At 41.4% G+C, this 25491-nt stretch overlaps 2 protein-coding genes across 2 annotated transcripts in view; one reads left to right on the top strand and one right to left on the bottom strand.

The window, feature by feature from the left end:
* LOC119891221 (SEC14-like protein 2) overlaps window positions 1–7961 on the top strand; it is a 19118-nt gene extending 11157 nt beyond the window's left edge. Inside the window, exons 7-13 of the mRNA XM_038702600.1 lie at window positions 463–558; window positions 653–713; window positions 913–996; window positions 1101–1207; window positions 4724–4863; window positions 5539–5708; window positions 5868–7961. Of these exons, the coding sequence (XP_038558528.1) occupies window positions 463–558; window positions 653–713; window positions 913–996; window positions 1101–1207; window positions 4724–4863; window positions 5539–5708; window positions 5868–6019 (810 nt within the window). The 3' untranslated portion in view covers window positions 6020–7961. The remainder of the gene's footprint in view (window positions 1–462; window positions 559–652; window positions 714–912; window positions 997–1100; window positions 1208–4723; window positions 4864–5538; window positions 5709–5867) is intronic.
* An 8718-nt stretch (window positions 7962–16679) lies between these two features.
* Window positions 16680–25491, bottom strand: part of LOC119891218 (protein unc-13 homolog B-like) — a 176826-nt gene continuing 168014 nt past the window's right edge. The window contains exons 33-41 of the mRNA XM_038702597.1: window positions 25268–25405; window positions 23781–23904; window positions 21041–21085; window positions 20069–20140; window positions 19273–19420; window positions 19112–19168; window positions 18511–18594; window positions 17441–17600; window positions 16680–17342 (exon numbers count right to left, since the gene is read on the bottom strand). Coding sequence (XP_038558525.1) covers window positions 17060–17342; window positions 17441–17600; window positions 18511–18594; window positions 19112–19168; window positions 19273–19420; window positions 20069–20140; window positions 21041–21085; window positions 23781–23904; window positions 25268–25405 — 1111 coding nt within the window. The 3' untranslated portion in view covers window positions 16680–17059. The remainder of the gene's footprint in view (window positions 17343–17440; window positions 17601–18510; window positions 18595–19111; window positions 19169–19272; window positions 19421–20068; window positions 20141–21040; window positions 21086–23780; window positions 23905–25267; window positions 25406–25491) is intronic.

The raw sequence follows: 25491 nt of genomic DNA, 5'->3' as shown, positions 1-25491 counted from the left end.
TTTTGTCATCAGAAGGAGCAAAAGTCATTGGGAGTTGAGTTTGGGTTTGGCAGTTACCTTTTTTAAAATTCTCTATTTTGAAATAGCTCTTTTATGATATTCAGTTGTGATTTCAACACCACAATTTCATTGTCCGAGTTTATTTTCCTGTTAAATGTTTTGGCTGGATTATCCTCTGGTGAAAAATAATAATTATAATAATAATTTCACGCTGAAATCTCCCTCTATAGCTTACAAATTGCTCATTTTAATAATAATTTTTATATGTATTTAACACTCAGTTTCACCACATTACATTCATTACAATTGTAGAACAATCTAGGGTTCAGTGTCTTTCTCAAGTTTCCTGGGCAGGAGGAGCCAAGAAAGAACCACCAACCCTAAAATGAATGGCCGTCTTCTGTACGACCTGAACTACAGGTTGTGTTATAATTTTGTCTTTCTGTCACTGTTTCCAACCAGCTGGGGAAGAACGTGGAGTCAATCACCATGATCTATGATGTTGAAGGTCTGGGTCTGAAACACTTATGGAAGCCTGCTATAGAAACATATGGAGAGGTATAGAGGCACTCACATGAAAGTGTAGACAGAGCTCACAAAACTAAATTTGATTGAATTTCTCCAAATACAGTCTATTCCCCTGTGTTTCCAGATCCTCCAGATGTTTGAAGACAACTACCCAGAAGGCTTGAAAAGGCTCTTTGTCATTAAAGGTACATTTGTCTTTCCTCCATGAATACATGTTGCAATAAACAAAAGATAGTCCAGATCAGGGGAGTAATTAATTGATTCCACTTGCATTTCTTTATTCGTCTTTGTTTTTTTATTATCATATCCTGCTTTTTGAAGAACGAGAGTTTCGATTCTTGCTGCCTTACGTTTGGTTAACACCTTTATGTTTTTCTCCTGCAGCCCCCAAACTCTTTCCTGTGGCCTACAACCTCGTCAAGCACTTTCTGAGTGAGAACACAAGACACAAGATCTACATCCTCGGCGGTGAGACACTGGAGAATATTTTACCCTAATACCAAATTCACTGAAAAATCAAAACCACCCCACCTTCTGATGAATTGACGGTTGTTTTTTCTCTGGTCTGACAGCTAACTGGCAGGAGGTTTTACTTAAGTACATAGATGAAGAGGAGCTGCCAGCGATATACGGGGGCAAACTGACAGATCCTGATGGCGATCCTCGCTGTCGGACCAGGGTGAGTCAGTAAATCAAGAAGCCAAACTGCACACCTATGGGTGCTGTTCTTTTGGTGCCAAGTCGGGATGACGATGAGTTGGAAGAGACACGTCTCTGTTGCAGATGCTGCGTAATTATTTTAACAATACCTGGAGATGTGCTCAATGACACATTCATGTTATTCACTTATTGTAAGTGACCTGAACTTGTGAAGTAAGTCCTGTTAAATAAACAGGATTTTTTTGTTGTTGTCAGCAAGCCTTTGAATTATATTCAGCATGTAAGAAATTATGTAGACAACAAGGAAATATTTGAAGTCCTTCATTTCCTCTTCAAAGAGAGTGAAATTCTGTTTTTGGCTGATGTGACTGATTAACTGTGAAGTCTGCCCTATTAATAGCAGCTGTTCCTGTATTGACAGCTACCACTGGCCTGGTATCATTGCACTAACTCTCCACTTCATGTATGCTTGTATTACTATTTTATCTTTAATATTATGTACTCATTTTCAAAGTACTATTGAGTTCTTAGTGAGTGTTTACCTGATTTGAGATTTCTCAGATGGAGCAAATCTACCTGCTGTCAGTTTTCTCCCCACATGTTATTTGATCTTAAAATGACTTAAGTAAAAACAAAAATATGCACCAAAGTATTGTCTTCTTGGAATAAGAAACTTAAACAACAGAAATGTATAATTTTATTGTCACGATGCATTTAGACCAAATGTCTCCAAATGCACAATGTTCTTGTTTTGAAGTGTTATGAGGCAACTTAACAACAGAACAAACAGTTTTGCAATGGATACAAGTCTGATTCCAACAACAGCTGATCAGCCGTCCTGTTAAATCAGGCCTGCAGCTCAGTGCTGAAATAGGCAACAGTACGCTTGCTTTGGAGTACTTTGATAAATATATCGGCTCTGTTTGACAGACTTGTGAGTCCTGCCCTGTAGTTCTTCCTGTGCTAGTGTAGTTTGGCAGCTTACAGCTTTTCTTCTGTGAGAGACTGGCGGGCTAATATGCATACTGTGCACTTGAAATGTTGTGGGTTTACATTTGACTGGCAAACTATGTTTATGTGAGGCCCCTTCCCACCAGTTTTTCCAGTTTGTCTCGTCCAAGCAGAAAAAATAAAGAAATGATTTGCCTAAATAAGGATAATGCAAGGCGGCATTCAGGCTACAAACTGGTCAAACTGAACACAGGAGATGAGATGTTTTCAAAAACACTGCATTATTAAATGTTAACGCTGCTAACACTGGCTGTGGCAAGGATCCTGTTGCACATGAACGAGCCAATCTGATCACAACAGGTCAATGACAAAGCAAGGACTATTCGGGACTGGCTGTCCATAGCAGTGTGAATCATTACAGCTGCACACATGCTGAATAGCTGATGCAAAAAGCATGCAGTTTGAGGGTTGCTCGGTTGCACTGAACATAGGGTGTGCTGTGTGAACTACAACAGGTAATGACAGAGGGCATTTTCCTGTAATTGCAGGAAAATTGCAGATGGGTAATTAATATCTTAAAATGATTCAAGGAAAACTCCCACTGCATCCCCGCTGCAATCCTGCCTTGCTGCTTAGAAATGGCCTCAGCATAAGCGATGTGTAGCTGCATCAAGCAAAAAGAGAACAGCAGCTTGAGTAGTCGTGCGTCAGTAATTTACTCTAGACTGACCCTGCATTTGTCACTGTTTTTGTAGATAAATAATTGGGCCCAGGACAGATGAGGAACAGGAAGAGAAAAATTCATTTTGTCTGCATTCAAGATTCAAGGAATTGAGATGCTCAGCCTCTAAGTTTTTTCTTTTTTCTACTTTTTTTAAAAATAAACATTTAGTTAGCTAGCTGTGTGTCCTTGACATTGTACTGTATTAATTTAGGTTGTAGGAGTTATCTTGTTAAAGGAATAGTTCAACATTTGGAAGGATATTCGCTTTTGCCCAGAGTTAGAATAGAATATTAATACCACTCTCATATCTGTACAGTTAATATGAAGCTACAGCCAGGAGACAACTGGCTTAGCTTAGCTAAAGACTGGAAGCAGGGGGGAAACTCGTAATTTCTTTCCCCACCAACTTTGGGTCAAGTCCTGCCTGATACTGTGACTCTGATTGGCTAAATCCTAACCTTAACCAGCCTAAGCACGAGAGGCAACAAGTACTAGCCAGTCAGAGGCAGAGCGGCCAAAAATCTGGTTGGGGAAAAAGATCATGAGTGGAAAGAGCTAACCTGGAAGTCTTTCCAGGAAGTCACTGCACGTGGTCAAGAAGTAGTCTGCCACATGACTTAACACAAACGACATTTCATCATTTTTACACTGGTTTGTTGGATTTCATTATCATTGGACAGAGCTAGACTAGCTGTTTCCCCATGTTTCCGTTTTTTGTGCTAAACTAAGTCAATCTTGGTTTTCTTTAGCTTCATATTTACTGCTGGCTGTAGCCTTGAGTGGTTTCAGTCCTCAGATCTAATTCTCCACCAGAAAGAGTGTGTATTTCCCATAGTGTCAAATTAAATGATGCCCATGTAAGGCATACCTTTCAATTTGTTTGCAAAATGTATCTTTAAGGCTCATTGTTGTTGGTTAAAAATCTAATCTGAAAAAATATATATTTTTTTAAATTTAATTAATTAGTTAATTATTAGCTGTTAATGTCATTGGAGGATACTGACTGTTTCAAATTGCAGTGATAAGTGCAGCAGCAAAGATAGCGTTTGACATTTAATCTCGGTGATCTGCTTCCTTTAAAACGTTTGAGTCTTGTACTTGGCGGCCAACAGATTTTCATTTTGAATTGAAAAAAAAAAAGCACAAATGAAAAACGGCCACTTATGAATCTTGTATGTGAAGTTTTCCTCTGTCAGGTTCAGTAAAATCATGAGATGTCTGAAGTTTATAACAGTGTGTGTCATTTCTTTTATTTTCTTTTAGCAATGCCTCATTCTGCATCTTTTATTTTTGTCAGTTTCCCAATAACATCTCCCGTTAAGTGTGACACTTCTGAAAGATTTTTAGACAAGGGGTTTCAGATGAGTTTGACTTCCCTTATAATGATGCTTATATCTGAGGAATTATTCTTACTTGAACTTCTCAAAGTCCAAAAGGATACATTTTCTAGTTTGTTCATGTATATATGTGTGTGTGTGTGTGTGTGTGTCTGTTATCTGTAATATCTGTAATATACCTAATGTTAATTATCACCTGATGGATTTAACCAACCCCACTTTGCTGACCTGACATGAGGAAATCTCTGCCCTCTGTTGGTTGGGTTTTTATACTGCACTGTACACTACAGGAAAGTTGATTGGTTTGATATTTATTTTATTAATGTGAATAAACAAAAAAGTGGGAAAGAGAGAACATTCTCTTTTTTGTGTGCAAAATGTGTACAATTACAAGCATTCAGACAGTGTCACAGTAAGTGATGGCTTTCTTTTTTTCCCTCACTTCTCCTGAACTCAACATTTCATATATTAAACTTTTTGGCACCCATATCCTAATTCTGTTTATGCATGGTCTCTGCTGCAGATAAACCACGTCGGCCCAGTCCCCACCTCCTACTACGTACGGGACCATGTTAAGGTGGACTATGAGCAGTGTATGACCGTCAGTCGAGGTTCTTCCCAACAGCTGGATTATGAGATTCTGTTTCCTGGCTGCGTTCTCAGGTCAGCTGAATGCCATACGTTGTCTCATACAGGCAATAATGGTCTCAAAGGTTATTTATGCCATTTTTTAACAGCTTTTACAAGTAGAAACCTCTGTTTTTGGGAAAGTCTGGATTGTGCAAAGAAATCTTTACACTCAAAGATCAGTTATATTTTACTTGCGAAGATAATAAAAAGGACATAGCTGCAGTAAACCAGAATAAGAGCTGAATAGGTGATGAAACAAACAATGACGAATCTTAGTGATAAAATACATTTTCAGTTGGTGAACAAATGCCAAACTATGAGACTGTTTCAATTCAATTATTAAAACTGTTAATGACCAACAAAGGAGTAGAATAAGGAGCACAAGCATCATTTAGATCTTTTAAGGATCAAATTCAGCCGTTTTACCGTACTTAAGGTTACTTATCAATGCCCTTTCCAACTTAAACCTTAGTATTAAAATTGTTAGGTGTTTTTTTTTTTTTTTTTACTAAAGTGGAATTCTAAACTATTATAATCCTAGTGAGACTAGCCCAATAAAAGTAATTTTAACAGATACATGCCCATGTAATTCCACACTTAGCCCAATGAGTTTGTGATAGGTAGTTTTTTTTTTGAATGAATGAATGAATTTAACAAAAATGTCAGAAAAGCAACATTTAATTAATACATTTATTTTCTTCTTGGTAGGTGGCAGTTTGCCACTGAGGGTGCAGACATTGGCTTTGGGGTGTTTCTGAAGGCTAAAAAGGGCGAATGGAAGAAGGCAGCTCAGATGGAGGAAGTTGTGCCCAGCCAGCGCTACAACACCCACTTAGTGCCCGAGGACGGATCACTGACCTGTGAACGCCCAGGAGTCTGTGAGTAACCTGTTGAGTAAGACTCACCATAGACTGGTTCTCTCAGCAGGCTTTATGATGTGTAAACATACCAGTATGCAGAGATGCTGAACATGTTAGTGCAGCATTAGATCAGATCCAACAGTATAGTAATTACTCTACTTTGCTTTTCTTCCCCAGATGTTCTGAGATTTGACAACACTTACAGCATCTTCCAGGCAAAAAGAATCAACTTCTCTGTTGAGGTCCTGCTCCCTGACCAATTACAATCTCCAAAGACCAACGGCGAGAGGGAGACACAGTGCGCCACTTCCATGTCGTCCGATCAATAATGTTTAGCCTCCACTAGTATGCACAGCCTGAGAGACTTGAGTTCAACAGGAAGCACAACAATGCTGCTAATACACAAAAATGGAAAGTATTTAACCCATGCCAAGATCTAAATGTCTGACCATTTCATCTTTAACGATGACCTTATTCATGTGCTGTCAATTTGGAAGCATTCAGGACATAAAGGAGGGACACACAGAAAATGGCCAAAGGCATATGGATACCCCATACACATAATTTTGTATGCTTTGGGTCTGTTTTTCATGGTTTGGGCTACACCTCTTAGTACTTCCAATTAATAGAAATCTTCTACTACGTAACGTAACATAGATCTTGACTACTCGACTACTTGATTAGTCCGCGCAGATCCCTGAACTGAACGGCGACTGCGGGCCAGACCTCATCACACAGCAACAGTGTTGGACCTCACTGATATTCTTGTGGCCAAATGGGAGAAAATCCCTGCAGCCAGGTTCCAAAATCTGAGTGAAGGCTGTTATAGCAGCTGATAAATGCCCATGGTTTTGGAAAGAGATGTTCAACAATCACATATAGGTGTAAAGGTTGGATATCCACATACTTCTGGCCATGGGGCGGTGCTTCATATTTAAGTTATCTCGTTCTGTTTGAAGGAGACATGTGATCCTTTCGACATAGATGTTAAAAATATCAAATTGATGTTAAGATAGTTACCTCAAGAGCATTCTCGGAGCCCATAGATTATTGTATGATGACGATTTATGTTGCGTTCCAGACTGCTCGGAATTGGGAAATTTCCAAGTCGAAATATCTGACTGTCAGCCTCAACGTTTTCCCAGGTGCATGGTGCCTGACGCCGAAAGTGAACGAAAAACATGGCTGACTGTGACAAAGTCTTTGTCACCCAGTTGCACCTTCAGCACTACCCTTGGTATTAATTAAAATTATGGCCCTTTTAATGAAAACAAGTGACTGAAGTGGTAATCCTCCAAAGTGAGTAAATGTTGTAAGCTATACTTCATATGTTTTCAGATGTTTTGGCATTTTGTACATTTTATTGACTAACTTTTGTGTTATGAAAAGATGACTTAGCTACCTAGCAACATATTCCTACATCACTTTAGGGTAAAACAGGTTTTACTATATGATGGTATGTATTATTTTAATTTAAATACATGTAAATATACTTTATGTTGCCTTTTAGTTGATGGTTCACTAGTAGGAATTCCAACTTCAGGTAGAGTTCTGTGGTACTTTTTCTCGTTAGAAGTCAGAAATTTCGGAGTTACGAGTTGCCTGGAATGCTGCATTTGCTCATTAGCTCAACGGCTAGTGTTTCCAAGTAGGTCTACCTGTGGGTCCACAGTACTACATGACCCGCCATCAAAACAGTCGCAGTTTGGTTATGTTTTAAAGAAGGTGTTCTGTAGTAAAGTGGGCGTGTTGTGTAGCCTGATATCTGTTTTGAATACCTCAAGAGTTAATAGTATATCAGCGCAACATTAGACGTCAGTGAGTTCACCAACATGTGAGCATTATGCATCTCCAACTTAAAGGGGAACTCCACTGATTTTACATGTCAATGTGTGTTTACAGTTGTTGGAGAGTACTACTGCGTATGTGGAAAAAAAGTTGTATAAAGCATTTTGTGGCCCCAGATTGAGCTATGTGATGTCACTGGTAAATTGCCTCAAGTGATGTCACTTGTGTCAGTGTCGGTTGGGTCTGAAGACCAAAATGTCGGTGGTCGAGTTACATTGTGGGTAATGAAGCCGCCAGGTTTTGACAAGGAAGGTTTTGTTAATGTTAAAGCAGTGCAACACTAAATCAGTGGAGTACTCTTGAAATTCTCATTTATATGTTGAACGTATTTATAATTTTTCTCACGCAAAATGTTTCAAATGGCCATGAAGTGAATCAGGTCAGTGCTACCACAGCCTGATTTATGTACAAAACAAAGGATCAACATTTCTATTGATGTTTTTCCTTGTATATGGCATAAATATTTGCCATGACAATCAACAGTAGTATTTTAATTTTATTTAATTAGAGAGTTTTATCTGGTTTTATATCCATTTTTCCTTCGTCTTTCTGATGTGCCTCTAATGTTTGTCTCTTTCCCACTTGACATATTAGCAATGAACTTTCACATTTGCAAATAACATTCCTTTAAATATTTATTTCCTCATTTTTAATTTATTTCCAAAAAATAAATAATTATTTATTCCCTATATATCACAAGTTTTCAAATATTTATTTTAAGTAAGGAGCATTAATGCAGTATTAAATCATATACATGTTAACTCATTTGCAGTGAATGTAATGAAAATGTGTGACTCTCGCCAGACAATTACTGAATGTAGATTGTGGTTGATCATTATTTTCATGTTTATAATGTAACAGTATTGAAACACTTTTGCAAAGACCTGTTCAGTCCTAGGGAGAACAAAAAACAAGCTTACGTTTCACATATGATGAATAATACATAAACAACTGTAAGAGAAGTAAATAAATCAGTTGAAAACACTGCCAGCTGAATCTGTTTTTTAAATTCCTCCATTTAGAGTTGCAGATTTGCCATGAAGCAGCTTTATAACATTAACACCTCTTCCACGCCTCTGTCTTATTTAAACTGTCAAAGCTTTGTTTCACCGAGATACAGTATGTGTCGGCGAGCTGACAATTCTGTTGTGCTTGTGTTTAGATTTTTGAATGCTGCACGTTTCTTTACATGCAGTTCTCAGATTGTTTCTTTAAACTCTCACTCTCACACAAAGCCTGTGTTTGTAATGAACAGCATGTGTGATGTGGTAAATAATGTTGTAAATTACCTAACACACCAAAAGAAACAGCAGTAAGATCAGTGGTGTAGGTGAGTGGATGTCGGTGGGAAAAAAAAATGTTAAAGAAACCAAACACATCACATTGAGACAGTCTCCCCTACATTGTAGTGTCGTGTTAGGCTCAGGTGTTCCCAGTTGTACTGATGGGACAGTCCCACCTATCAATAACCAGCACAACAATCCAACAGTTATACCCGCATGTTCACAACACAGCAAATGAGTCAGCAAAGACAGAAAGCACCTGGCGAGTGTGACAAAGTTGTAATATTTTAGTCTCCTCTTAACTCTTGGTCTCTACCATCTCCTGTGAAAAATGTCAGGGTCTTTAGATTAATTATTTCACCACAGGTTTCATAGCCTACAGTTAGTTCTGTCTGATTTGAACACAAGAGGGAGCTCTCTGCCCAGTAGAAAAGTACTGAAAGCCCCTTAGTAAGTAACAAGTCTTGTATTCAAAGTTTTACTAAAACGCCCTGCAGGACCACACAGGTGTTTTTAGTTACTGATAATTAGACCTCTGAACTAATGTCACCCAACTTAATTCCCTAATAACAATGATCTTTAAAAAAAGGTATAATCAGTGAAAACTCCTATGGGAGTGAGCCATGAGTGTGGAATTACAATTAAATTTTAAGTTCAAAAGTTTCTCTGATACTGAATTAGCATACAGTGGGTGTACCAGCTTCATCAGGAGTTAGTGCCTCATGATGGTCAGGGTGCAACAAGGATCCAGGCCTCCAGAGCTCCCAAAAGTTGCTTTGTGTGAACTGGTTTGAACTAATTTAATTGAAAATGTGGTTGGCATTATGGAACACTGAAGCACAGTATCAACAGTATTAACAATACTAATTTCAATAATATTAATCCCTATTCACAGAGCACTTCTCAAAGCCAAGTTACTAAGTGCTTCACACAAGGGAGCAAATTGAAATCAATAAATAAGAATTCTAATAAAACGAGGAACATTTAGGTAGCAAAAGACATCTGTGAATGTTCTCAATCATCCAGGTCATAGTTATCCAAGGAAGGTTAAAATCAAGGGCAACTGGACTGGTTGATGATACTCGAAGACGTAAAATGTCTTAACTGAAGAAGCCTCTTGTGAAACGTCTTCTAGTATCTTCAGCCAGTCCTGTTGCCCTTGGTTTTAACCTTCCTTAGATAACAAGAGATATTAACTGGACTGGAATATCCACTTCTAGCAATAAATGAAAAAATAATAATAAAGAGATATCAAGTAAAAATCAAGATAAGCTGTCTGATAAAGGTATATTTTAAGGTGAGATTTAAAATATATACTGACTTTGCCTTATACTCGGACAAGTCGTTCAACGTACAAGCTTGAAACAGGTTTCATGTTCCAGTGTTTAATCAGATGCCCACAGAGCTTATCTGCAGCCAGGTAGTGTGGATACACATTGCAGCTGAAACCTGTGAGGGTTAATTGTGCCCCCAGAAACAGATTTTGAACCTGGTTAATACGACCAGGATCATAGTCTACATGCTGTTTTTAGAGGAATTTTTGTTCCCTTAAAACAATAAACATTTCTTCAAAAATGTAAAAAAAAAAAAAAACTGTCTGAGTCCTATTAGGCTATGCAAACGAAGATAGGCCTTTTGACATGTCACAGAAGGAGAAGAACAGGTTTAAGTAATAAAATGTTGGCTGATGGCTGAATTCTATTTAGCTGCTTCAGTTTCAGCGTATTTGTGGTATTGCACATACTGGTCACAGAGCCAATTTTAATATTATTAGTAACACCTGAACTGTTCCTAGTAGGACCTGATGAAATGTCTGCTGTGTAAAGGTTTAGTGGGGTTAAATTTAGGATTATCATTTTATCATTTTTTCTTTCTATTAAGTTTTTACTTACTTTTATGCAGTCAAGTTCATAGTACATGATTGGTCTGAGGTGTGTTCTGCCCATTAAAAACATGCTGATGGGGAGATTAATATATCCACAGCTGAGCCTTGGGAACATACCGTAGGTGAACAGGAGTTCCCCTTCGAGGGAACTCGAACTGCGTCTGTGACGACACTATGGGAACGCCTCTGGGCGTGGCAGGGCTGAAATCATGAATGAAACTACTTCAATCCTATTGGCTTTACTAGAACGGTAGCGTGTGACGGCGTAACTGGAGGCGTATATAAGCACACCGGCACACCGGACACATTAGATTTTTTCTATTCAGCAGGCACTCTGGCATGTTTGAGACTATGAAAGGAGTACAACCATGAGAGGAAATTTCTTACCTGGAAGGAAGTCTGGCAAAGGAGATGGCTGGTGAGCAGTTCAGGCAGTGTGTTTCCCATGCCCGCACTACATCACGGCTGGGGACACTCATGCCCTGTGTGTGTCTTGTCTGGGGATGCTGCATGCCCAGGCAGCTCTCGAGGGGGCTGCTTGCGGCCATTGCGAGGCCCTGCCCCTGAGGGTGCTGAGGCGGCGCGGCGGTTTCGGTCATGGGGCTCCCAGCGCGACATCTCCGAGGGCATTGGGACTGCCGAGGCTTTTTCGAGGTATGAGTCCAGAGCGGCTCGCACAGTCTGATTCTGAGGAGTTAGACGTGCTTAGCGTCATGGAGGATGACTTCCGGGCCCCAAGGGGCTGGTTCCCTTGGCGGATTCTGCAGAAGCGTAGCGAAGCCTTGCCAACCTTTCCCCGTGGGTCCTGCGCACCATAGTGGATGGCTACAGGCTGCAGTTCCGGGTCCGCCCCCCCAGATTCAACGGGGTGGTCTGGCCTGTGGTGCACTCGGGGCAGAGCCAGGTGTCGGGACAAGAAGTTCGCTCTCTGCTGGAAAAGGGGGCCATAAAACTTATTCCCTTGCCAGTCAGGGAGTCCGGGTTCTATAGCCAGTACTTCATAGTTCCCAAAAAGGACGAAGGGTTGCAAGGATCTTGGTTTGTCACGATAGATCTGCAAGACGACATATTTCTAAAGCATCTCCATCCGTGCCTCTCACAGGAAGTTCCTGAGGTTCGCCTTCGGGGGCGCGGCGTACCAGTATCGGGTTCTTCCGTTCGGCCTAGCACTCTCCCCTCGCACGTTCACCAAGTGCATGGATGCAGCATCCACATACTGAACTACATTGATGACTGGCTCGTTCTGGCTCAGTCTCGAGAGTTAGCGGTTCGGCATCGAGATGTCGTCCTCGCCCACCTTCAGCATTTGGGGCTGTGGCTCAACGCGAAGAAGAGCGTGCTGACGCCCGACCAATGGACTATGTTCCTAGGGGTCGTGTGGGACTCAATGATGACGCGGGCCCACCTGTCTCCTGCACGCGTCAGGTCCATTTTGTCCTCAGTGACCAGAGTGAAGCTAGGCCGCACCATCACTGTGAAACACTTTCAGAGGGTGTTGGGTCTCATGGTGGCAGCGTCCAGCGTAATCCCGTGTGGCCTGCTGCACGAGAGCCCTGCAGTGGTGGTTAAAATCCAAGGGATTCCCCCGAGGGGAAATCTGCTCTGTCTGATACGGGTTACGAGCAGGTGACTTCGTTCCTTGTCCCAGGGCCCCATGTTGGGAGTGTCATGTCGCCGAATAATTATTTCGACAGACGCCTCACTCACGGGGTGGGGTGCGGTCATGGACGGCTGCTTTGCGAGAGGCTCCTGGCAGGAGCATCATTTCTCTTGGTACATGGTCAGGACCTCGAAATGTTGACGGATTTTCAGAGCTCTGAGGAGTTTTCTGCCCGCTCACGGTCACCACGTCCTTGTCAGGACCGACAATACGGCAGTGGTGGCCTATTTGAATCACCAGGGGGGTCTGCGCTCGCGCCCATTATGCAAACTGGCGCATCAGATCCTCCTGTGGTCCCAGCAGAGACTGCTGTCTCTCAGAGTGATGTATATCCCTGGGACCCAGAATCAGGGAGCAGACCTGCTGTCGAGACAGGGGCTGAGGCCCGGGGAATGCAGACTCCACCCCGAGGTGGTGGAGTTATTGTGCGAAAGGTTCAGCCCCACAGACACGGACCTGTTTGCATCTCGAGAGATTACACACTGTCCGCTGTGGTTCTCAGAGTGCCATGGTGCAGAGAGGGAGTGCCATGGTGCAGACGTGGCCAAGGCTGCATCTGTATGCTTTTCCCCCAGTTGCTCTGCTCCCGGGGGTTCTGGAGTGGGTCCGTCAGGACGGCGTCAGCCTGCTGTTAGTAGCCCCGTTTTGGCCGGCCCGAGTGTGGTTCTCGGACATAATCTCGTTCCTGGAGGGCCTGCCATGGCCTTTCTCAGGCGGAGGGTCAGGTCTTTCACCCTTGCCCCGCACTGTGGAGACTGTGTGTCTGGCCCCTGAGGGGGCCTAGTTCCTTGAGGCGGGCCTGACGGCGGGAATAGTCGAGACGCTGCGCAGCTTCAGAGCCCCGTCCACGAGAGGGACGTACGGCCTGAAGTAGAAGGTGTTTGCCACCTGGTGTAGAGAACGGGTGGTGGACCCAGTTACCTTCCCGGTGACTGTGGTACTGGAGTTCCTCCCGGACTATTTCTCTGCTGGCCTTTCCCCGTCCACACTCAAGGTGTATGTGGCTACCATTGCAGCATTCCACACCCCTCTGAGGGATGGGCCTCTGGGGAGGCTTCCACTGGTCGTGCGCTTCCTCCGTGGAGCCCAGAGGATGAGACCTGTGACTTGTTCCAGGGTTCCCACTTGGGACCTGGCAGTGGTTCTTGAAGCGCTGGCTGAGGCCCCCTTTGAACCCCTGGAGTCGGCTGAGGCCAAGCACCTGACCCTTAAGATGGCCTTTCGCTATCACCTCTCTGAGGAGGGTGGGGGATCTCCAGGCACTTTCGTTTTCTCCTCGATGCCTGGAGTTTGCCCCGGGGAGGGTCAGAGCCATCCTGCACCCCTGTCCAGGCTATGTCCCTAAGGTTCCGTCCAGGTTGTCAGGGTCTACGGTGCTGCAGGCGTTTCATCCCCCACCTCATGTGACGGCGGAGGACGGGAGATTTCATCTGCTCTGCCCTGTCAGAGCGCTGAGTATTTACACTCTGAGGTCCTCCCCGGTGGAGGAAAGCAGACCAGTTGCTGGTGTGTTTCGGGTCCCCCAAGGCTGGGCTCCCCGCTTCCAAACACACGATCAGCAACTGGATCGTTCAGACTATTTCCCTGGCCTCCCTATTTCCCTCAGGTGCGCGGGTTATCTTCACCTATGGCCATAAGGGCGCACTCTACTTGAGGCATAGCGGCCTCCAGGGCCCTCCTCTCAGGGGCTTCGCTCCAGGATGTGTGTGAGGCAGCTGGCTGGGCCACTCCTCACACTTTCATCCAGTTTTACAGTCTGGACCTTCCTTCTGCACCCGGCACCCGTGCGCTCTCCTCTTAGTCGTGCCTACAGGTTACTGCATGCTGGGGGGCAGGCGGAAGCTTTCGGAGTGGAATAGTGGGTATCTCATTCCCATAGTGTCGTCACCGACGCAGTTCGAGTTCCCTCGAAGGGGAACGTCTCGGGTTATGTATGCAACCCTTGTTCCCCGAGAAGGGGAACGAGACACTGCGTTGGTCCGCCACACCTCACCCTGCCTGGAGTGCCTTGCTTCATAGCAAAGAGCTAATGTGTCCGGTGTGCCGCTGTGCTCATTTACGCCTCCAGTTACGCTGTCCCACGCTACCGTTCTAGCAACGCCAATAGGATTGGAGTAGTTTCATTCATGATTTCAGCCCTGCCACGCCCAGAGGCGTTCCCATAGTGTCGTCACCGACGCAGTGTCTCGTTCCCCTTCTCGGGGAACAAGGGTTACATACGTAACCCGAGACGTTTTGCACATCGCAAGTTTCTGAAGAACACACACACAAAGGACAGGCCCACTACCTTGATTCATAAATGTTTTATATACAAAATATTGTTACAAGTATATTCAACATATGTCACATTAGAATAATGTTAACTACTTTACATACATTTGATCAATCTTCATATTTCACAGTACATACATGAAAAAAAAAAATCACAATTCTAGCTGACTTTGTATACAATAATTACATGCTCTGGTCATTAGCTTTTTATTTTATTTTATTTTTTACAAACTTACAGTTTTAAACAGGGTTCAACTGTCACTACAGTTGTGGCCATTGTCTACACCCCCCTCTTTGTTCAGTTTAGTACAGCAGAACCAAAGCCAAAACTCTAAACTAATTTCCAGACTATCTCATCTACCAAACAGATCTTCTTGAGTTTGGAGCCACAGTGTAACTAGTTTTGGCAAATGTGTAAGTAAGTGGGACATCTACAACGGCCACATCTGTCCACAAACAGCCCAAAATACGTGAAGAGAGCTAGTTGAACGTGGCTCACTGAACACTTGCGTTCCTTGGCACATAGTAAACAGACAAGAGTTTGGATCAAACCCAGTCACATTTAAGTCAGTTAAACAACCTGCCTGCATTGTTTAATTTTTCATCCAAGTCTAAGTTTGTAGTGCACCTAATGCAAAACACCAATCAGGTATTCAGAAACAGATGATTGTTACAGTGAATGTGCATGCATGGCAAGGCTGTGGCATCTCAGAGACTTTTGGTCTCATCCAATTTAAAACTGTAAAAGTCGACAAAAAGAAAATCTTAGAGTTCCATTTCTGGTCCTACACTATTTAACCCCTGAACACAGGTTGTCCACTTCTGCTTGTTTCCATTCAGAGCAGGTCGACAGGTAAACAGTGTTCACAGTCACAGTATGACACTTGGCAAAAACAGAAGAGCTAAATTCAATACCTCTACATTTCTTCTCAGTGCAGAGAAGCTGCTTGACAGGCCACAGTCCAGAGGTCAGTCAGATAGTTTAACCACTATTCCCATAATTCTTTGTTTCTGAAAAAAATCAGTGCCTTTTTACTCAATGTTGTAGAACACATTCATGATTTAAAAGTCTCTCTGAATCCCACTGAGTACTGTGAGCTAGTTAGTTTAGCTAGCCAGAATTTTTTTTTTTTAAGGCGACGTCATTCGTATGTCATCTTTTCTTTCTTCCCAAGGTTTTATATATTCAGGAGTTCATCATTAAAGGGCAACACACAATAGTGGCATCTTGTAGACATGCGTCAGCTCTCCAGAAAAGTTTTATAACATTCACTCATTGGATTGGTACATTCTGGCTACTTTGTCCTGATGACTTGTTCTTGCTATAAGATGCATCTGGTGCTACAGGTGTCATTTGGCATGAATCTAAGGATTTGACACCTGATGATTAATTCTACCATCATGTTAAATGAAAAACCAGTAACCCATGACCCTTTATAAGGACCAGAAGCTGTTTTATTTTTGTTCTTTTGAACTGTTTCTTCACTGGTTACCTGCTTAAATGTTTCTTTAAAACTTGAGCTCTCTGCAACATGTCATGCTAAGTACAACATTTATTAATTTTAATGTGTTTTTGTGACATTAATTAGCTAGTTAATGACTGGTATCTTCTTTTTTTTTTAAACAGTGCGGGATACCAGAATCAACAGTTGTACTGATTGCAAGATATTTGTTCGCAGTCAAAAGGCTTTAAAGGCTCAAACAGTATAAGAATTTGGGATTATTTCACCCAACTCACTTTCTTCACATGTCATAGTTACTTATGATCATTAAATAGTTACTTAATAGCAGTCAGAATTTCCTGTTCGGGTCCATTCAGTTTGAAACGGACGCCTTGTTCGCATCTTTTCATACACAGACACTCAGACACAAATCCATTCATTCCTGTGAGTGGATGTTTGGTAAAAAGCTGTGGATTAGTATTGCGAGGTCAGCTTTGATGAATACAGCAGATGACATACATTTGATTTTATCCAGATTTAATTAGCTACAGATCATTAGACTAGAGTTTCTCTCTGATGAACTATAACTATTTTTATATTTTTCTATCACTGAGTGGAGATTAAAAACCCACATGCCCCTCCATAGTAATGATATTGGTGCTGATTGTGGTTAAATGTAATACTTTTTCAACATTTTGAGAAGCGGCTTCTTTTCAAAAAGTATGTTTCGAATTAAATACATTTCTTTCTTACCATAACAAATAGTCAACTTCCTCGTGTCTACTTTTGAAGGATGTGCTCCATGCTGAATATCAGACAAAGGCTTTAATGGTCTGTGTTGACTGAGGATGAAGATGACAGTGCCCGTAAACACCAGACAAAGCCGTGAACGAGCCCTGACTCTAAACCCTGACCTAATCCATGTCAGTTTCACATTCTCACCATTTCCAACAAATCTCTGATCTGGAGTCTGTCTCTGCTCATCTGCCCTCCTCCACAGGACGAGTTTCAGATTTCAGCTTGACAAACTCCTTGGCCACCTCGTCAGCAGGCCGCTGGGACAGGATACGCATCACCGTCATGCCCGTCTCGTCCGTTTGAATCCGCGGTCCAAGGGGACACCAGCACACGCAGCTCTTGCGGTCAGCGACGTCACGCAGCTGAACCACAGCCATGCCGACCACCCGATCTGCCCGGCCAAAGCAGTAATCCTTCACGGTCACTTGGAGCTCATAGCAGTCTGGGGACTCCTTACCCAGGACACTACAGAGCACAAGAGGAAATAAAAAATCTGCAGCGTGGCAACACATTTCAGCTGTTTGCTTATTTGTAAATGAAAGAGTTGAGGTTTTCAAACTCACAACTGAAAAGCCTCGTTGAACTTTGCCGACCAGCTGTTGTTCTTGGATTTTGTGGTGAACTTGCGCTTCTTGTCGGCCAGGAAAGGGCCGACCATGGAGACTTCAACGAATGGCCGGAACATCCCTGACGTCTGCCACTTCATTTCGTTCGCTGCGATGACTGGATGGAGAGATTTGGGAAAACAGAAGGAGAGCGAGGAAGAACACATGAGACACACAGAGATTCAGTGTTGATGGTAGTGCCGATGGATGGATAATTACATGGTTGGGGTTGCATGTGTGTATATTTCTACATACATTTTCTGATGCTCATGTAAGGTCATGTGACCACCAAACAATATGTCTTTTTAATATTTTTATTCTTTTTATCAAGTTATTATTATTTGTTACTATTTGTCTGTTTTAACGTTAAGAGGGCCTCGCAATGGAAATATTTCTTCCCTTTTATGAAAGGACCATATTAGTGGTTTTACTTGTTTTTGAGTCTAAAACTATAAAGTTCCATTCACTTGGCATCACTGCTGAAATTCTTTTTCAGTTCATTTTTGTAAGGTATGAAAGTTAACTTGCAAAGCCTTGAGACTTACTTAAGATATTTTTAGGTCACCACATTTAGTTATTGTCAGTGTATGTTGTTACTTTTGTAATAACAAAAAACAAACAAAAAAAAAGACGAAGAAAAACATGTCTTGTCTTGGTGCAGAATTTGAGTCAGATGCCAGACTTGCTTTCAATATTTTGTTGGGCTTCAAAGTTCATCCTTGATCTTGGAAAATGTACCTTGAGGTTAGATAGTCTTGTGCATTTTGTTTTGTTGTTCCAGGTGTAATCTACGGCAACCACTTGCGCCACAACAATTTCTGCTCACTATTGCCATGTTATTCCCATGTGGTTGGCAGTAATATAAGATGTAACAACTAGTACTTCATGGGCTAAAACATGCAAAACCACTTTAAAGGCTTAATACAAGATTAGAAAAAGGTTCAATTTGGGTCAGAATGTAGTTGAGAGCTTTAAGGTTGAAACATTGTTTAATTGTAAATGTTTGTGTAATTTGAATATAGTCTCACCTCTGACATTGACTTTACGCTCCTTCCCGAGCATCATGTCGATCTGCAGAATGGCCTCTCCGATGGGCTTCTCTATCCCCGAGCCTGCAGAACACAACCACCACATCACATATTAACACTATGAACAACATCTTTAAACCTGACTCTCGTGGTTTTATCTTAATCTTATCTTGATATTATTGCTGCTGCAGTGACCCATTTTCTTATTTTACATTTCAGCTTTGGGCAAACTTGTTTAAATTCCCTTTTTTTTTTACTATAGAAGGTGATGATGACGATAAAAAGTAGGTAACATTAAAGAAACACCACCATATCTTATACTTTTATAGTTAGTTTTTGATAAAGTGACAATTATCTAATTTACAGCGTAGTTTAAAAATCCTACCAACACACAGAGTGAAGTGTGTGCTTTACTGAAGCAGGGATGACAAAGAAATGATGCTAAAATGTGAACGAGTACCCAGCCTTGCCACGGAAAACTATGGAAAGGCAATGTTAGATTTCACTGAGTTGTATTTTTCTTCAAGGAACTCCTCAAAAAAGCTCAACTGTCCCCTGTGGAACCCATGAAACCCCTTTTTTTGGAGTGTACTGGACTTACCCCTGTCAGGTCGAATCTTCTCATTGCCAGTGATTCTGATGCCCATCCCATCGTGCACTGGGGGGGGGCAGGCAGGAGAGAGCATAGAGGTTTAAGAAACCTTTTAGTCAATTTGAACAACATCAATATACTGTACGTGCAGTGTCTGTGTCTATGATCACCTTGGGAGTGTTGTGTGGTGACAAAAGTCTTGATGAGAGCATCAGTGCTCTGGGAGTAGAGGGAGAGGGCGTAACGCAGTGAAGCCAGTTCAGGACTTTTCTCGACAAATGCCTTCTTCAGACCGTTTCCCCCTGCGTGGAAGTATTGCTGAAAGAAAAGTGGGCAGCAGGGTGAAGAAAAGAACAGAGTTCTTATATGGCAATATTGTGAACAGGATTTTACAGTTTGTGCCAATGTGCTTCAGTCACTTAGATGAGTACTGAAAACAGCTGTGCAGCAGATTTATATGTAAATACAGGTGTGTACAAGTAAGTAATACTTTTTTCTGTTTTTTTTCTCTCAATATTTTCCCCTCTCCCTGGCTTCCCTTCATTTATTTTAACCTACAATGACCCTAATACGCTGTCATAAATATGTACACAAAAAAGTACAATGATTTTTCTTTCCTTGTTGTTTAAAACAATAATAAAAGATTATTATATCCAGGTATCCAGAGTAAATCCAAAGTGCATTTTTCAGCTTGATTCTGTTGTTCTGTCAATAAATACATGTGAATTTTTCTAATAAAGGAGTATATCAAATCTGGTGGCAGCATCTAAAAAACAAGCAGAAAGTCTTAGTTTGTTTTGACTAATGGAAAACAGAAAAGTATTACTAAACTTTTTACTATCGTCCTACATATTTTATAGAGCCAAATAATAGTGTAAATGTCTCTAAATTGACCAGTCTAGATGCAACTGACATTTTCCATGTTGTTTTCTTGCTTGACATGAGAAATTGCAGGTCTCCACCTACCTTGATCGTCTCCAGCCCTGCATCAATAATTATACACTGTTTGGGCGTCAAGGTTTTGGCTTCACCACCTCCCTACAGAAACCGGAGTTCACAGACTGACATTAGACAAATTTTCCTCATAAGAGCAACGCTTATAATAAATAAATAAAAACAACAACGCTCAAAATAAATAAATAAAAACAAAACAGAAGCAGGGAAAATCATGGATCCTTTGTTATTAAGCATAGTTTTGATATTTAGTGTCTCCTGTTTGTGCTGACTTAAATCCAGTTATTGGATAATAATTCCACAATAACATGAATAAATTTAACAGACCGTTGATTCCTCATCAGTACATCTACACTGACTGTGAACTTAAACACACACACATCATTAGTGTCTTTCTTTACATGATTGAATAGTGAATTGGGAAATAAATTTCTGAGACTTCTACTGTGTGAGCAGTTCGAAAAAACAGTTTATGATGCAAGTGCTCAGTCACTGCTGAGAGAGGGAAAACATCTAGAATTTACTTGCTACATCCACATTTTACCCAGCCTATCTAGTCTTCAGACTGCTAGCTTTATGCAACCTCCTCCATGCTGAGTTCACAGGCAGCTCCAAATAACGATTGAACCCCATGTACAAATGCTTTAAGCTGCAGTCCTTCAGCCACCACTGCTGAAAAATGTCTTCATCACCAGGAAACCACCCCAAAGGCTCTTCGAATACATTTTCTGCTAGAAGTTCTGTATGGCTAATTTGAATTTGCCTTGTGAATGTTTTGGTGGCAGTTTTGAAATAATTAGTTCCAATTTTTACGATGGCGTAAAACATTTGTGTCTGGAAATTGCTGCTTGTTTGCTAGAATCCAGACTCCACCCTCTTTTCTGGCTTCAATAACTAACAACACGGTGACAATGGAAAACCAAAATCCAGGCTTTCAAATGTCCCTTTGGAAACAGTACTAAGGCCTCGTTTCGTGTGTGTTACCTTGAGATTAGAAAGACCTTTAGCTGCTGTGAGGAGTTGGGCACCCTACAGAGAGAGGCGGAGGAGAGAGAAAGAAGTGGATTATATTGAGACTTTTGTGTGATATTTTCATGCTTCCTTGTGCATCACAATTATCTGTACAACAGACAAAATGCAGTAATTCAACATGATTAACATATTCACTGAAGAAATCAAACTGGAACAAACTCCTGTAAAGATCAAGCCAACATTTTGCAAAAGAGAAACACACCTGCTGACAGCCACCACTAGGTGGCAGCAGAGCACAGCTGCTGATTTTAGTGGAGCTGCGGTTTGAGAAACTACCATAATCCAACACAACATATACACAGCATATATTTGCAGTTATTTTGATTTTATAATCATTTTGCAGAGACCTTGTTGATATATATCATATATTTTCATATTTTATGTCTGTTAGTGCAGTTACAAGCTTAGTGCATTTAAGGAACTAAAATCATGACCTTTGCTGTTGTAATGCACACAACAAAAACACAAACATGTATGTTGAATGTGAATATGACTGTATGTGAATTTGGTCACTGGTGTGTGTGTGTGTGTGTGTGTGTGTGTTTTAAACTGTTGCTGTTTCGAAGTCAATTTTCAGATGTGCTCGAGCCCATGAGCGAGCATAATCCAAGACACAACGGCTTTCGTACAAAGATCCAGCAAACGCAGAAACACTGCCATGCCAGCTGTGGCTTTTCTCCAGAAACGTTCCAGCTATTACACGTAAAGTCCCACTGCAACGTTACAGTAATATTTTTATCAGCTTGAGCTTGAACTAATTCATGCTCATTACATGATGATACCGGTGTTGGCTCGCCTGCCTGCTTTTCAGTAACTAACATTACTATTTGTGTATCTTTCACCGGAGGCTCAGCAATGTCAACACAGCTAAATGAGATTGTGGCCACAATTTATTTAACAGTTAGACTGCAGTAAATAATGTTACTGAAGTGAATGGGTCTTCCACTGTTGTTTTCCTGCAACGTTATGTTGCATTATTGTATATTATGTGGGTCACTTAAGCTACAGCGACTGAGATGGTGGGGAAGTGGTTTACCTGCGTATCGGAAAAACGACAATAAATCTAAATTGAACATTATGAAACTAAAGTTGCCCCCCTGCCTTTCATCACTATGGGCTAGTATAAAAAAAATCGCTCCACATTTGCTTTGACATAATACTGGTGGTACACAGGATAGTAATACTTGTCGCGTTAGCTGGTGAAGTAATGTAGAAAGCTATAACGCTACAACTATAGTAGCACCGGATAACGTTAGCAACTGGTCAGAGTTATCCATCAGCTAACAATCAGCCCTTCTGATATTGACTGTTTTCACCCAACATCTTCTGATTCTTATTTGGGCTGACGGGCTTCAGCACATAAAATGTTGTTGTTTTTTTTATCCTTACATGGAGTTCATGTTGGAGTTTGTGTTGTGCTGGGAGCCAGTTGTTTTATTGTGTTAGCGGACTGCATTTCGTTAGCTGCAGTGTTATCGCTGTAGTTGGCAGAAGGCTCGGGAGCGCCCACAGGGCTACATCCCGACGCAATTCTTTCACATAAAAAGAGAAATAGTGGCTGTTCCAAGCAACAGAGAAAACAGGCATGTGCTTTATTTCTAAGTGAAGTTAGAGCCCATTGAGGAAAAAAGGCAGTAAAAAAGTGATTTATTAATTTCATTGAAAAACTACATATCACCCCATTAACAGGGAATAAATGGAAGAAATCTCACGGAGAGCAAAAGAGGAGGGAACCTCTCCCAGGGCAGACAGACGCGCAATAGATGTCTTGTGCACAGAATAGACCAGCAAACTAAAATTACAGTATGAACCATCATGATGACAAAGTTATGAACATGTTGTCCTTTAATAGCTGTGATTTTGTCTGAGTGTTTTCTCCTTCACTGTCCTCTAATTACTCTCATCTGTATGTAAAGCTGGACTTGTATTGACCGTAAAGATATCTGACGAAAAGAAATAAGTATGGAATATGGATTACTCATCATACAACCGTCTCTCATTGTCTTGTGTTTGTGCGCTTATTCTTCTGTCTTTGAGAGGACCTTAGGGTTGACAGTTTTGCAATAGAGGACATGTTGTCTAGTCCTCACTTCTTTAAAGGGCTGTGTTAAGGTTAAGAATTGGTTTCACTTTTGGATCTGATTTTACACATCAAAGTCTGTTTTCAGGTGTTGGTGCCATGTGGTGTCTGAACAATAATGCTGTGATGATGTGTTGAGAGGAAACCCGCATGACACTGTTCTTGATCATAAAAGTTTATTAAATCAAAGAGTTCAGCATCAATTACAAGCTCTGCAGCAGCTTGGAGAGTGACCCAGCCCGATGGCCACTCTGTCTCTCTGTTCATCAAACATAGCTTATATAGGATATGTTTAGGTATCTGTTAGGTACCATAGAGGGGTTTGAGTCTGCAAAGTAAAAGGTCAAACCCATAGAAGGGTACAGTACTATTCTGAGGTAACAAAACAAGGGGTTAGAGGTCAAATTCTATAGAAGGGTTCACTCCCTACTTAACCACCAATCACTGCTCTCCCCGTAGAAGGTCACTGACCCTCTGTCTTGCTGCTACAGTGCCATTCTGAACTGTTATGAGTCAAATGCACAAATATTGGATACTACAGTTGTATAAAGTTTTTGTGGTTCCAGAGGTTTAGTTTAGAGTTAGGGTTGGGATGGTTAGGGTCGTACTTACCAGGCTGTCGTTGCTCTGGGGCAGGACGATGGTCTTTTCCAGGCTGCTCAGGACGATCTTCCACAAATCTTTGAGGATCCTCTTCAGCACAGTCTTCTCACAGATGTCAGCAAAGACACTGAGACTGGATAACACGCAAATACCGAAAATGTGAGCTAAAACCTGCTTGGTCCAACAGTCTTCATTGTACAGTGGTAATTATTGTAGCGGTCAGTTATCAAGCATTTAGACTCCACTGATCCGTCCATAATTACTTTCTTGTTTTTCATTAGTGACCTAAGTGCTGTGCAAAAGAGTGAACTTAATGACATAATAATCGGTATACAACAAACAAAGAAAAACAAAACGGACAAACAGTAACACATCAAACAAGAATGTGTCTGCTGTTACTACAGAAACTACGTCTCCTAAAATTTTCCCATAATATTTTTCTTCTGAATATCACACTGTTTTAGCCCTATGAATTTTAATAAATTTACGATTTAACTCAACACAGTTGAGACAAAATCATTTTTCACAAAACTCTCTTTCTGTAAATTCTATGCTTTGCTTCTCTGTTGGTGGACAAATCAGTGAACTGCAATTTAAACTTTAAATCATTCTGACACCTCCAATCCAACTTCCCACATCCAGTCCTCTTTAGTTTTTAACATTCATTTATCTAGGGAAAGTTCATCCTCTTTGTGAGGCTACAGATCAACTGGTGATTGGCTCCTCAAGAGGGCTCCAATATGTTTTTCAAGAACTGTAAAATTATAAATTAGTTTACCAACTATACTACTGACAAGGTTTTAGGATATGTGCGAAGCAGGGTCATTATGGAGCTTTGTCAGCCTCCGGCTCTGTAGGTTTGCCTCATTAAAATGCCCTTCACCACTCCTGACCTGATGTAGGATGAAGTGTCTCTGATAAGTAATTCAGTATTTACATACTGAAAATATATCCAGTTAATATACAATCTTTACCCATTCCCAAAGGGTTGTTTTGACCTGGGTAGTGTTTATTTATTTCCCTAAATTACATGATTGCTTTGACCCAGTCAAAAAACTTACACTGTCACAAATGTATTGTTAGGTGTACAAAACAATAACACATACAATAGTGCTGGTATTGACAATCAATAACAAATAGTGACATGCAAGTTTAAGCAGAGCTGTGGTAGATTGTAACAGTTGTGTGCCACGTGTAACACATGTTTTGGGTGGTTTTCTCCTCATAGGTAAAGTTAACTTATTGTTGTGTTGGTGCTTTACTGACCCAAATTGAGTCAATTTTGACCAAATGCCAGATAACAAAAAAGGGAAGACAAAAATCATTTGGGTTGGGAAGCAGCACCTCTAACGTCGGAGCTACACGGTCACATAGAGTGAAAGAATATAATTCAGTTAATTCATGAAATTAGTCGTTTCATGAGTAACAAATAATAAATGAACACAGTGCGAGCGGCTTACAACAGAAGCAACTGTGTGTGTCATGTTTGAACTTACTTCCCATCCAGGAACTCCATGAGGGGCCGCAACATATTGTCAGCATCTGCCTCTGCAGTGTTGTGATTGGGTGGGCCTTTGATCTGGTAGAGGATCTCAGCCATCTGACGCATGCAGCCGTTGATACGAGTCTGGAAACTGGAGGGGGGGTGCAGACACAAACTTAGACAAGAAAAGTTCTGCACGGCTGGCAGGGGCTTGTTCCTCAGACATCCATGGAATAC

The sequence above is a fragment of the Micropterus salmoides genome, unplaced genomic scaffold (genome assembly GCF_014851395.1).
Source record: "Micropterus salmoides isolate LMB-PRFRI ecotype aquatic unplaced genomic scaffold, ASM1485139v1 Ms_hic_scaffold_7, whole genome shotgun sequence".
In the NCBI taxonomy this organism is placed as follows: Eukaryota; Metazoa; Chordata; class Actinopteri; order Centrarchiformes; family Centrarchidae; genus Micropterus; species Micropterus salmoides.
The sequence above is the reverse complement of the archived record's forward strand: the minus strand, read 5'-3'. Positions and strand labels throughout refer to the sequence as shown.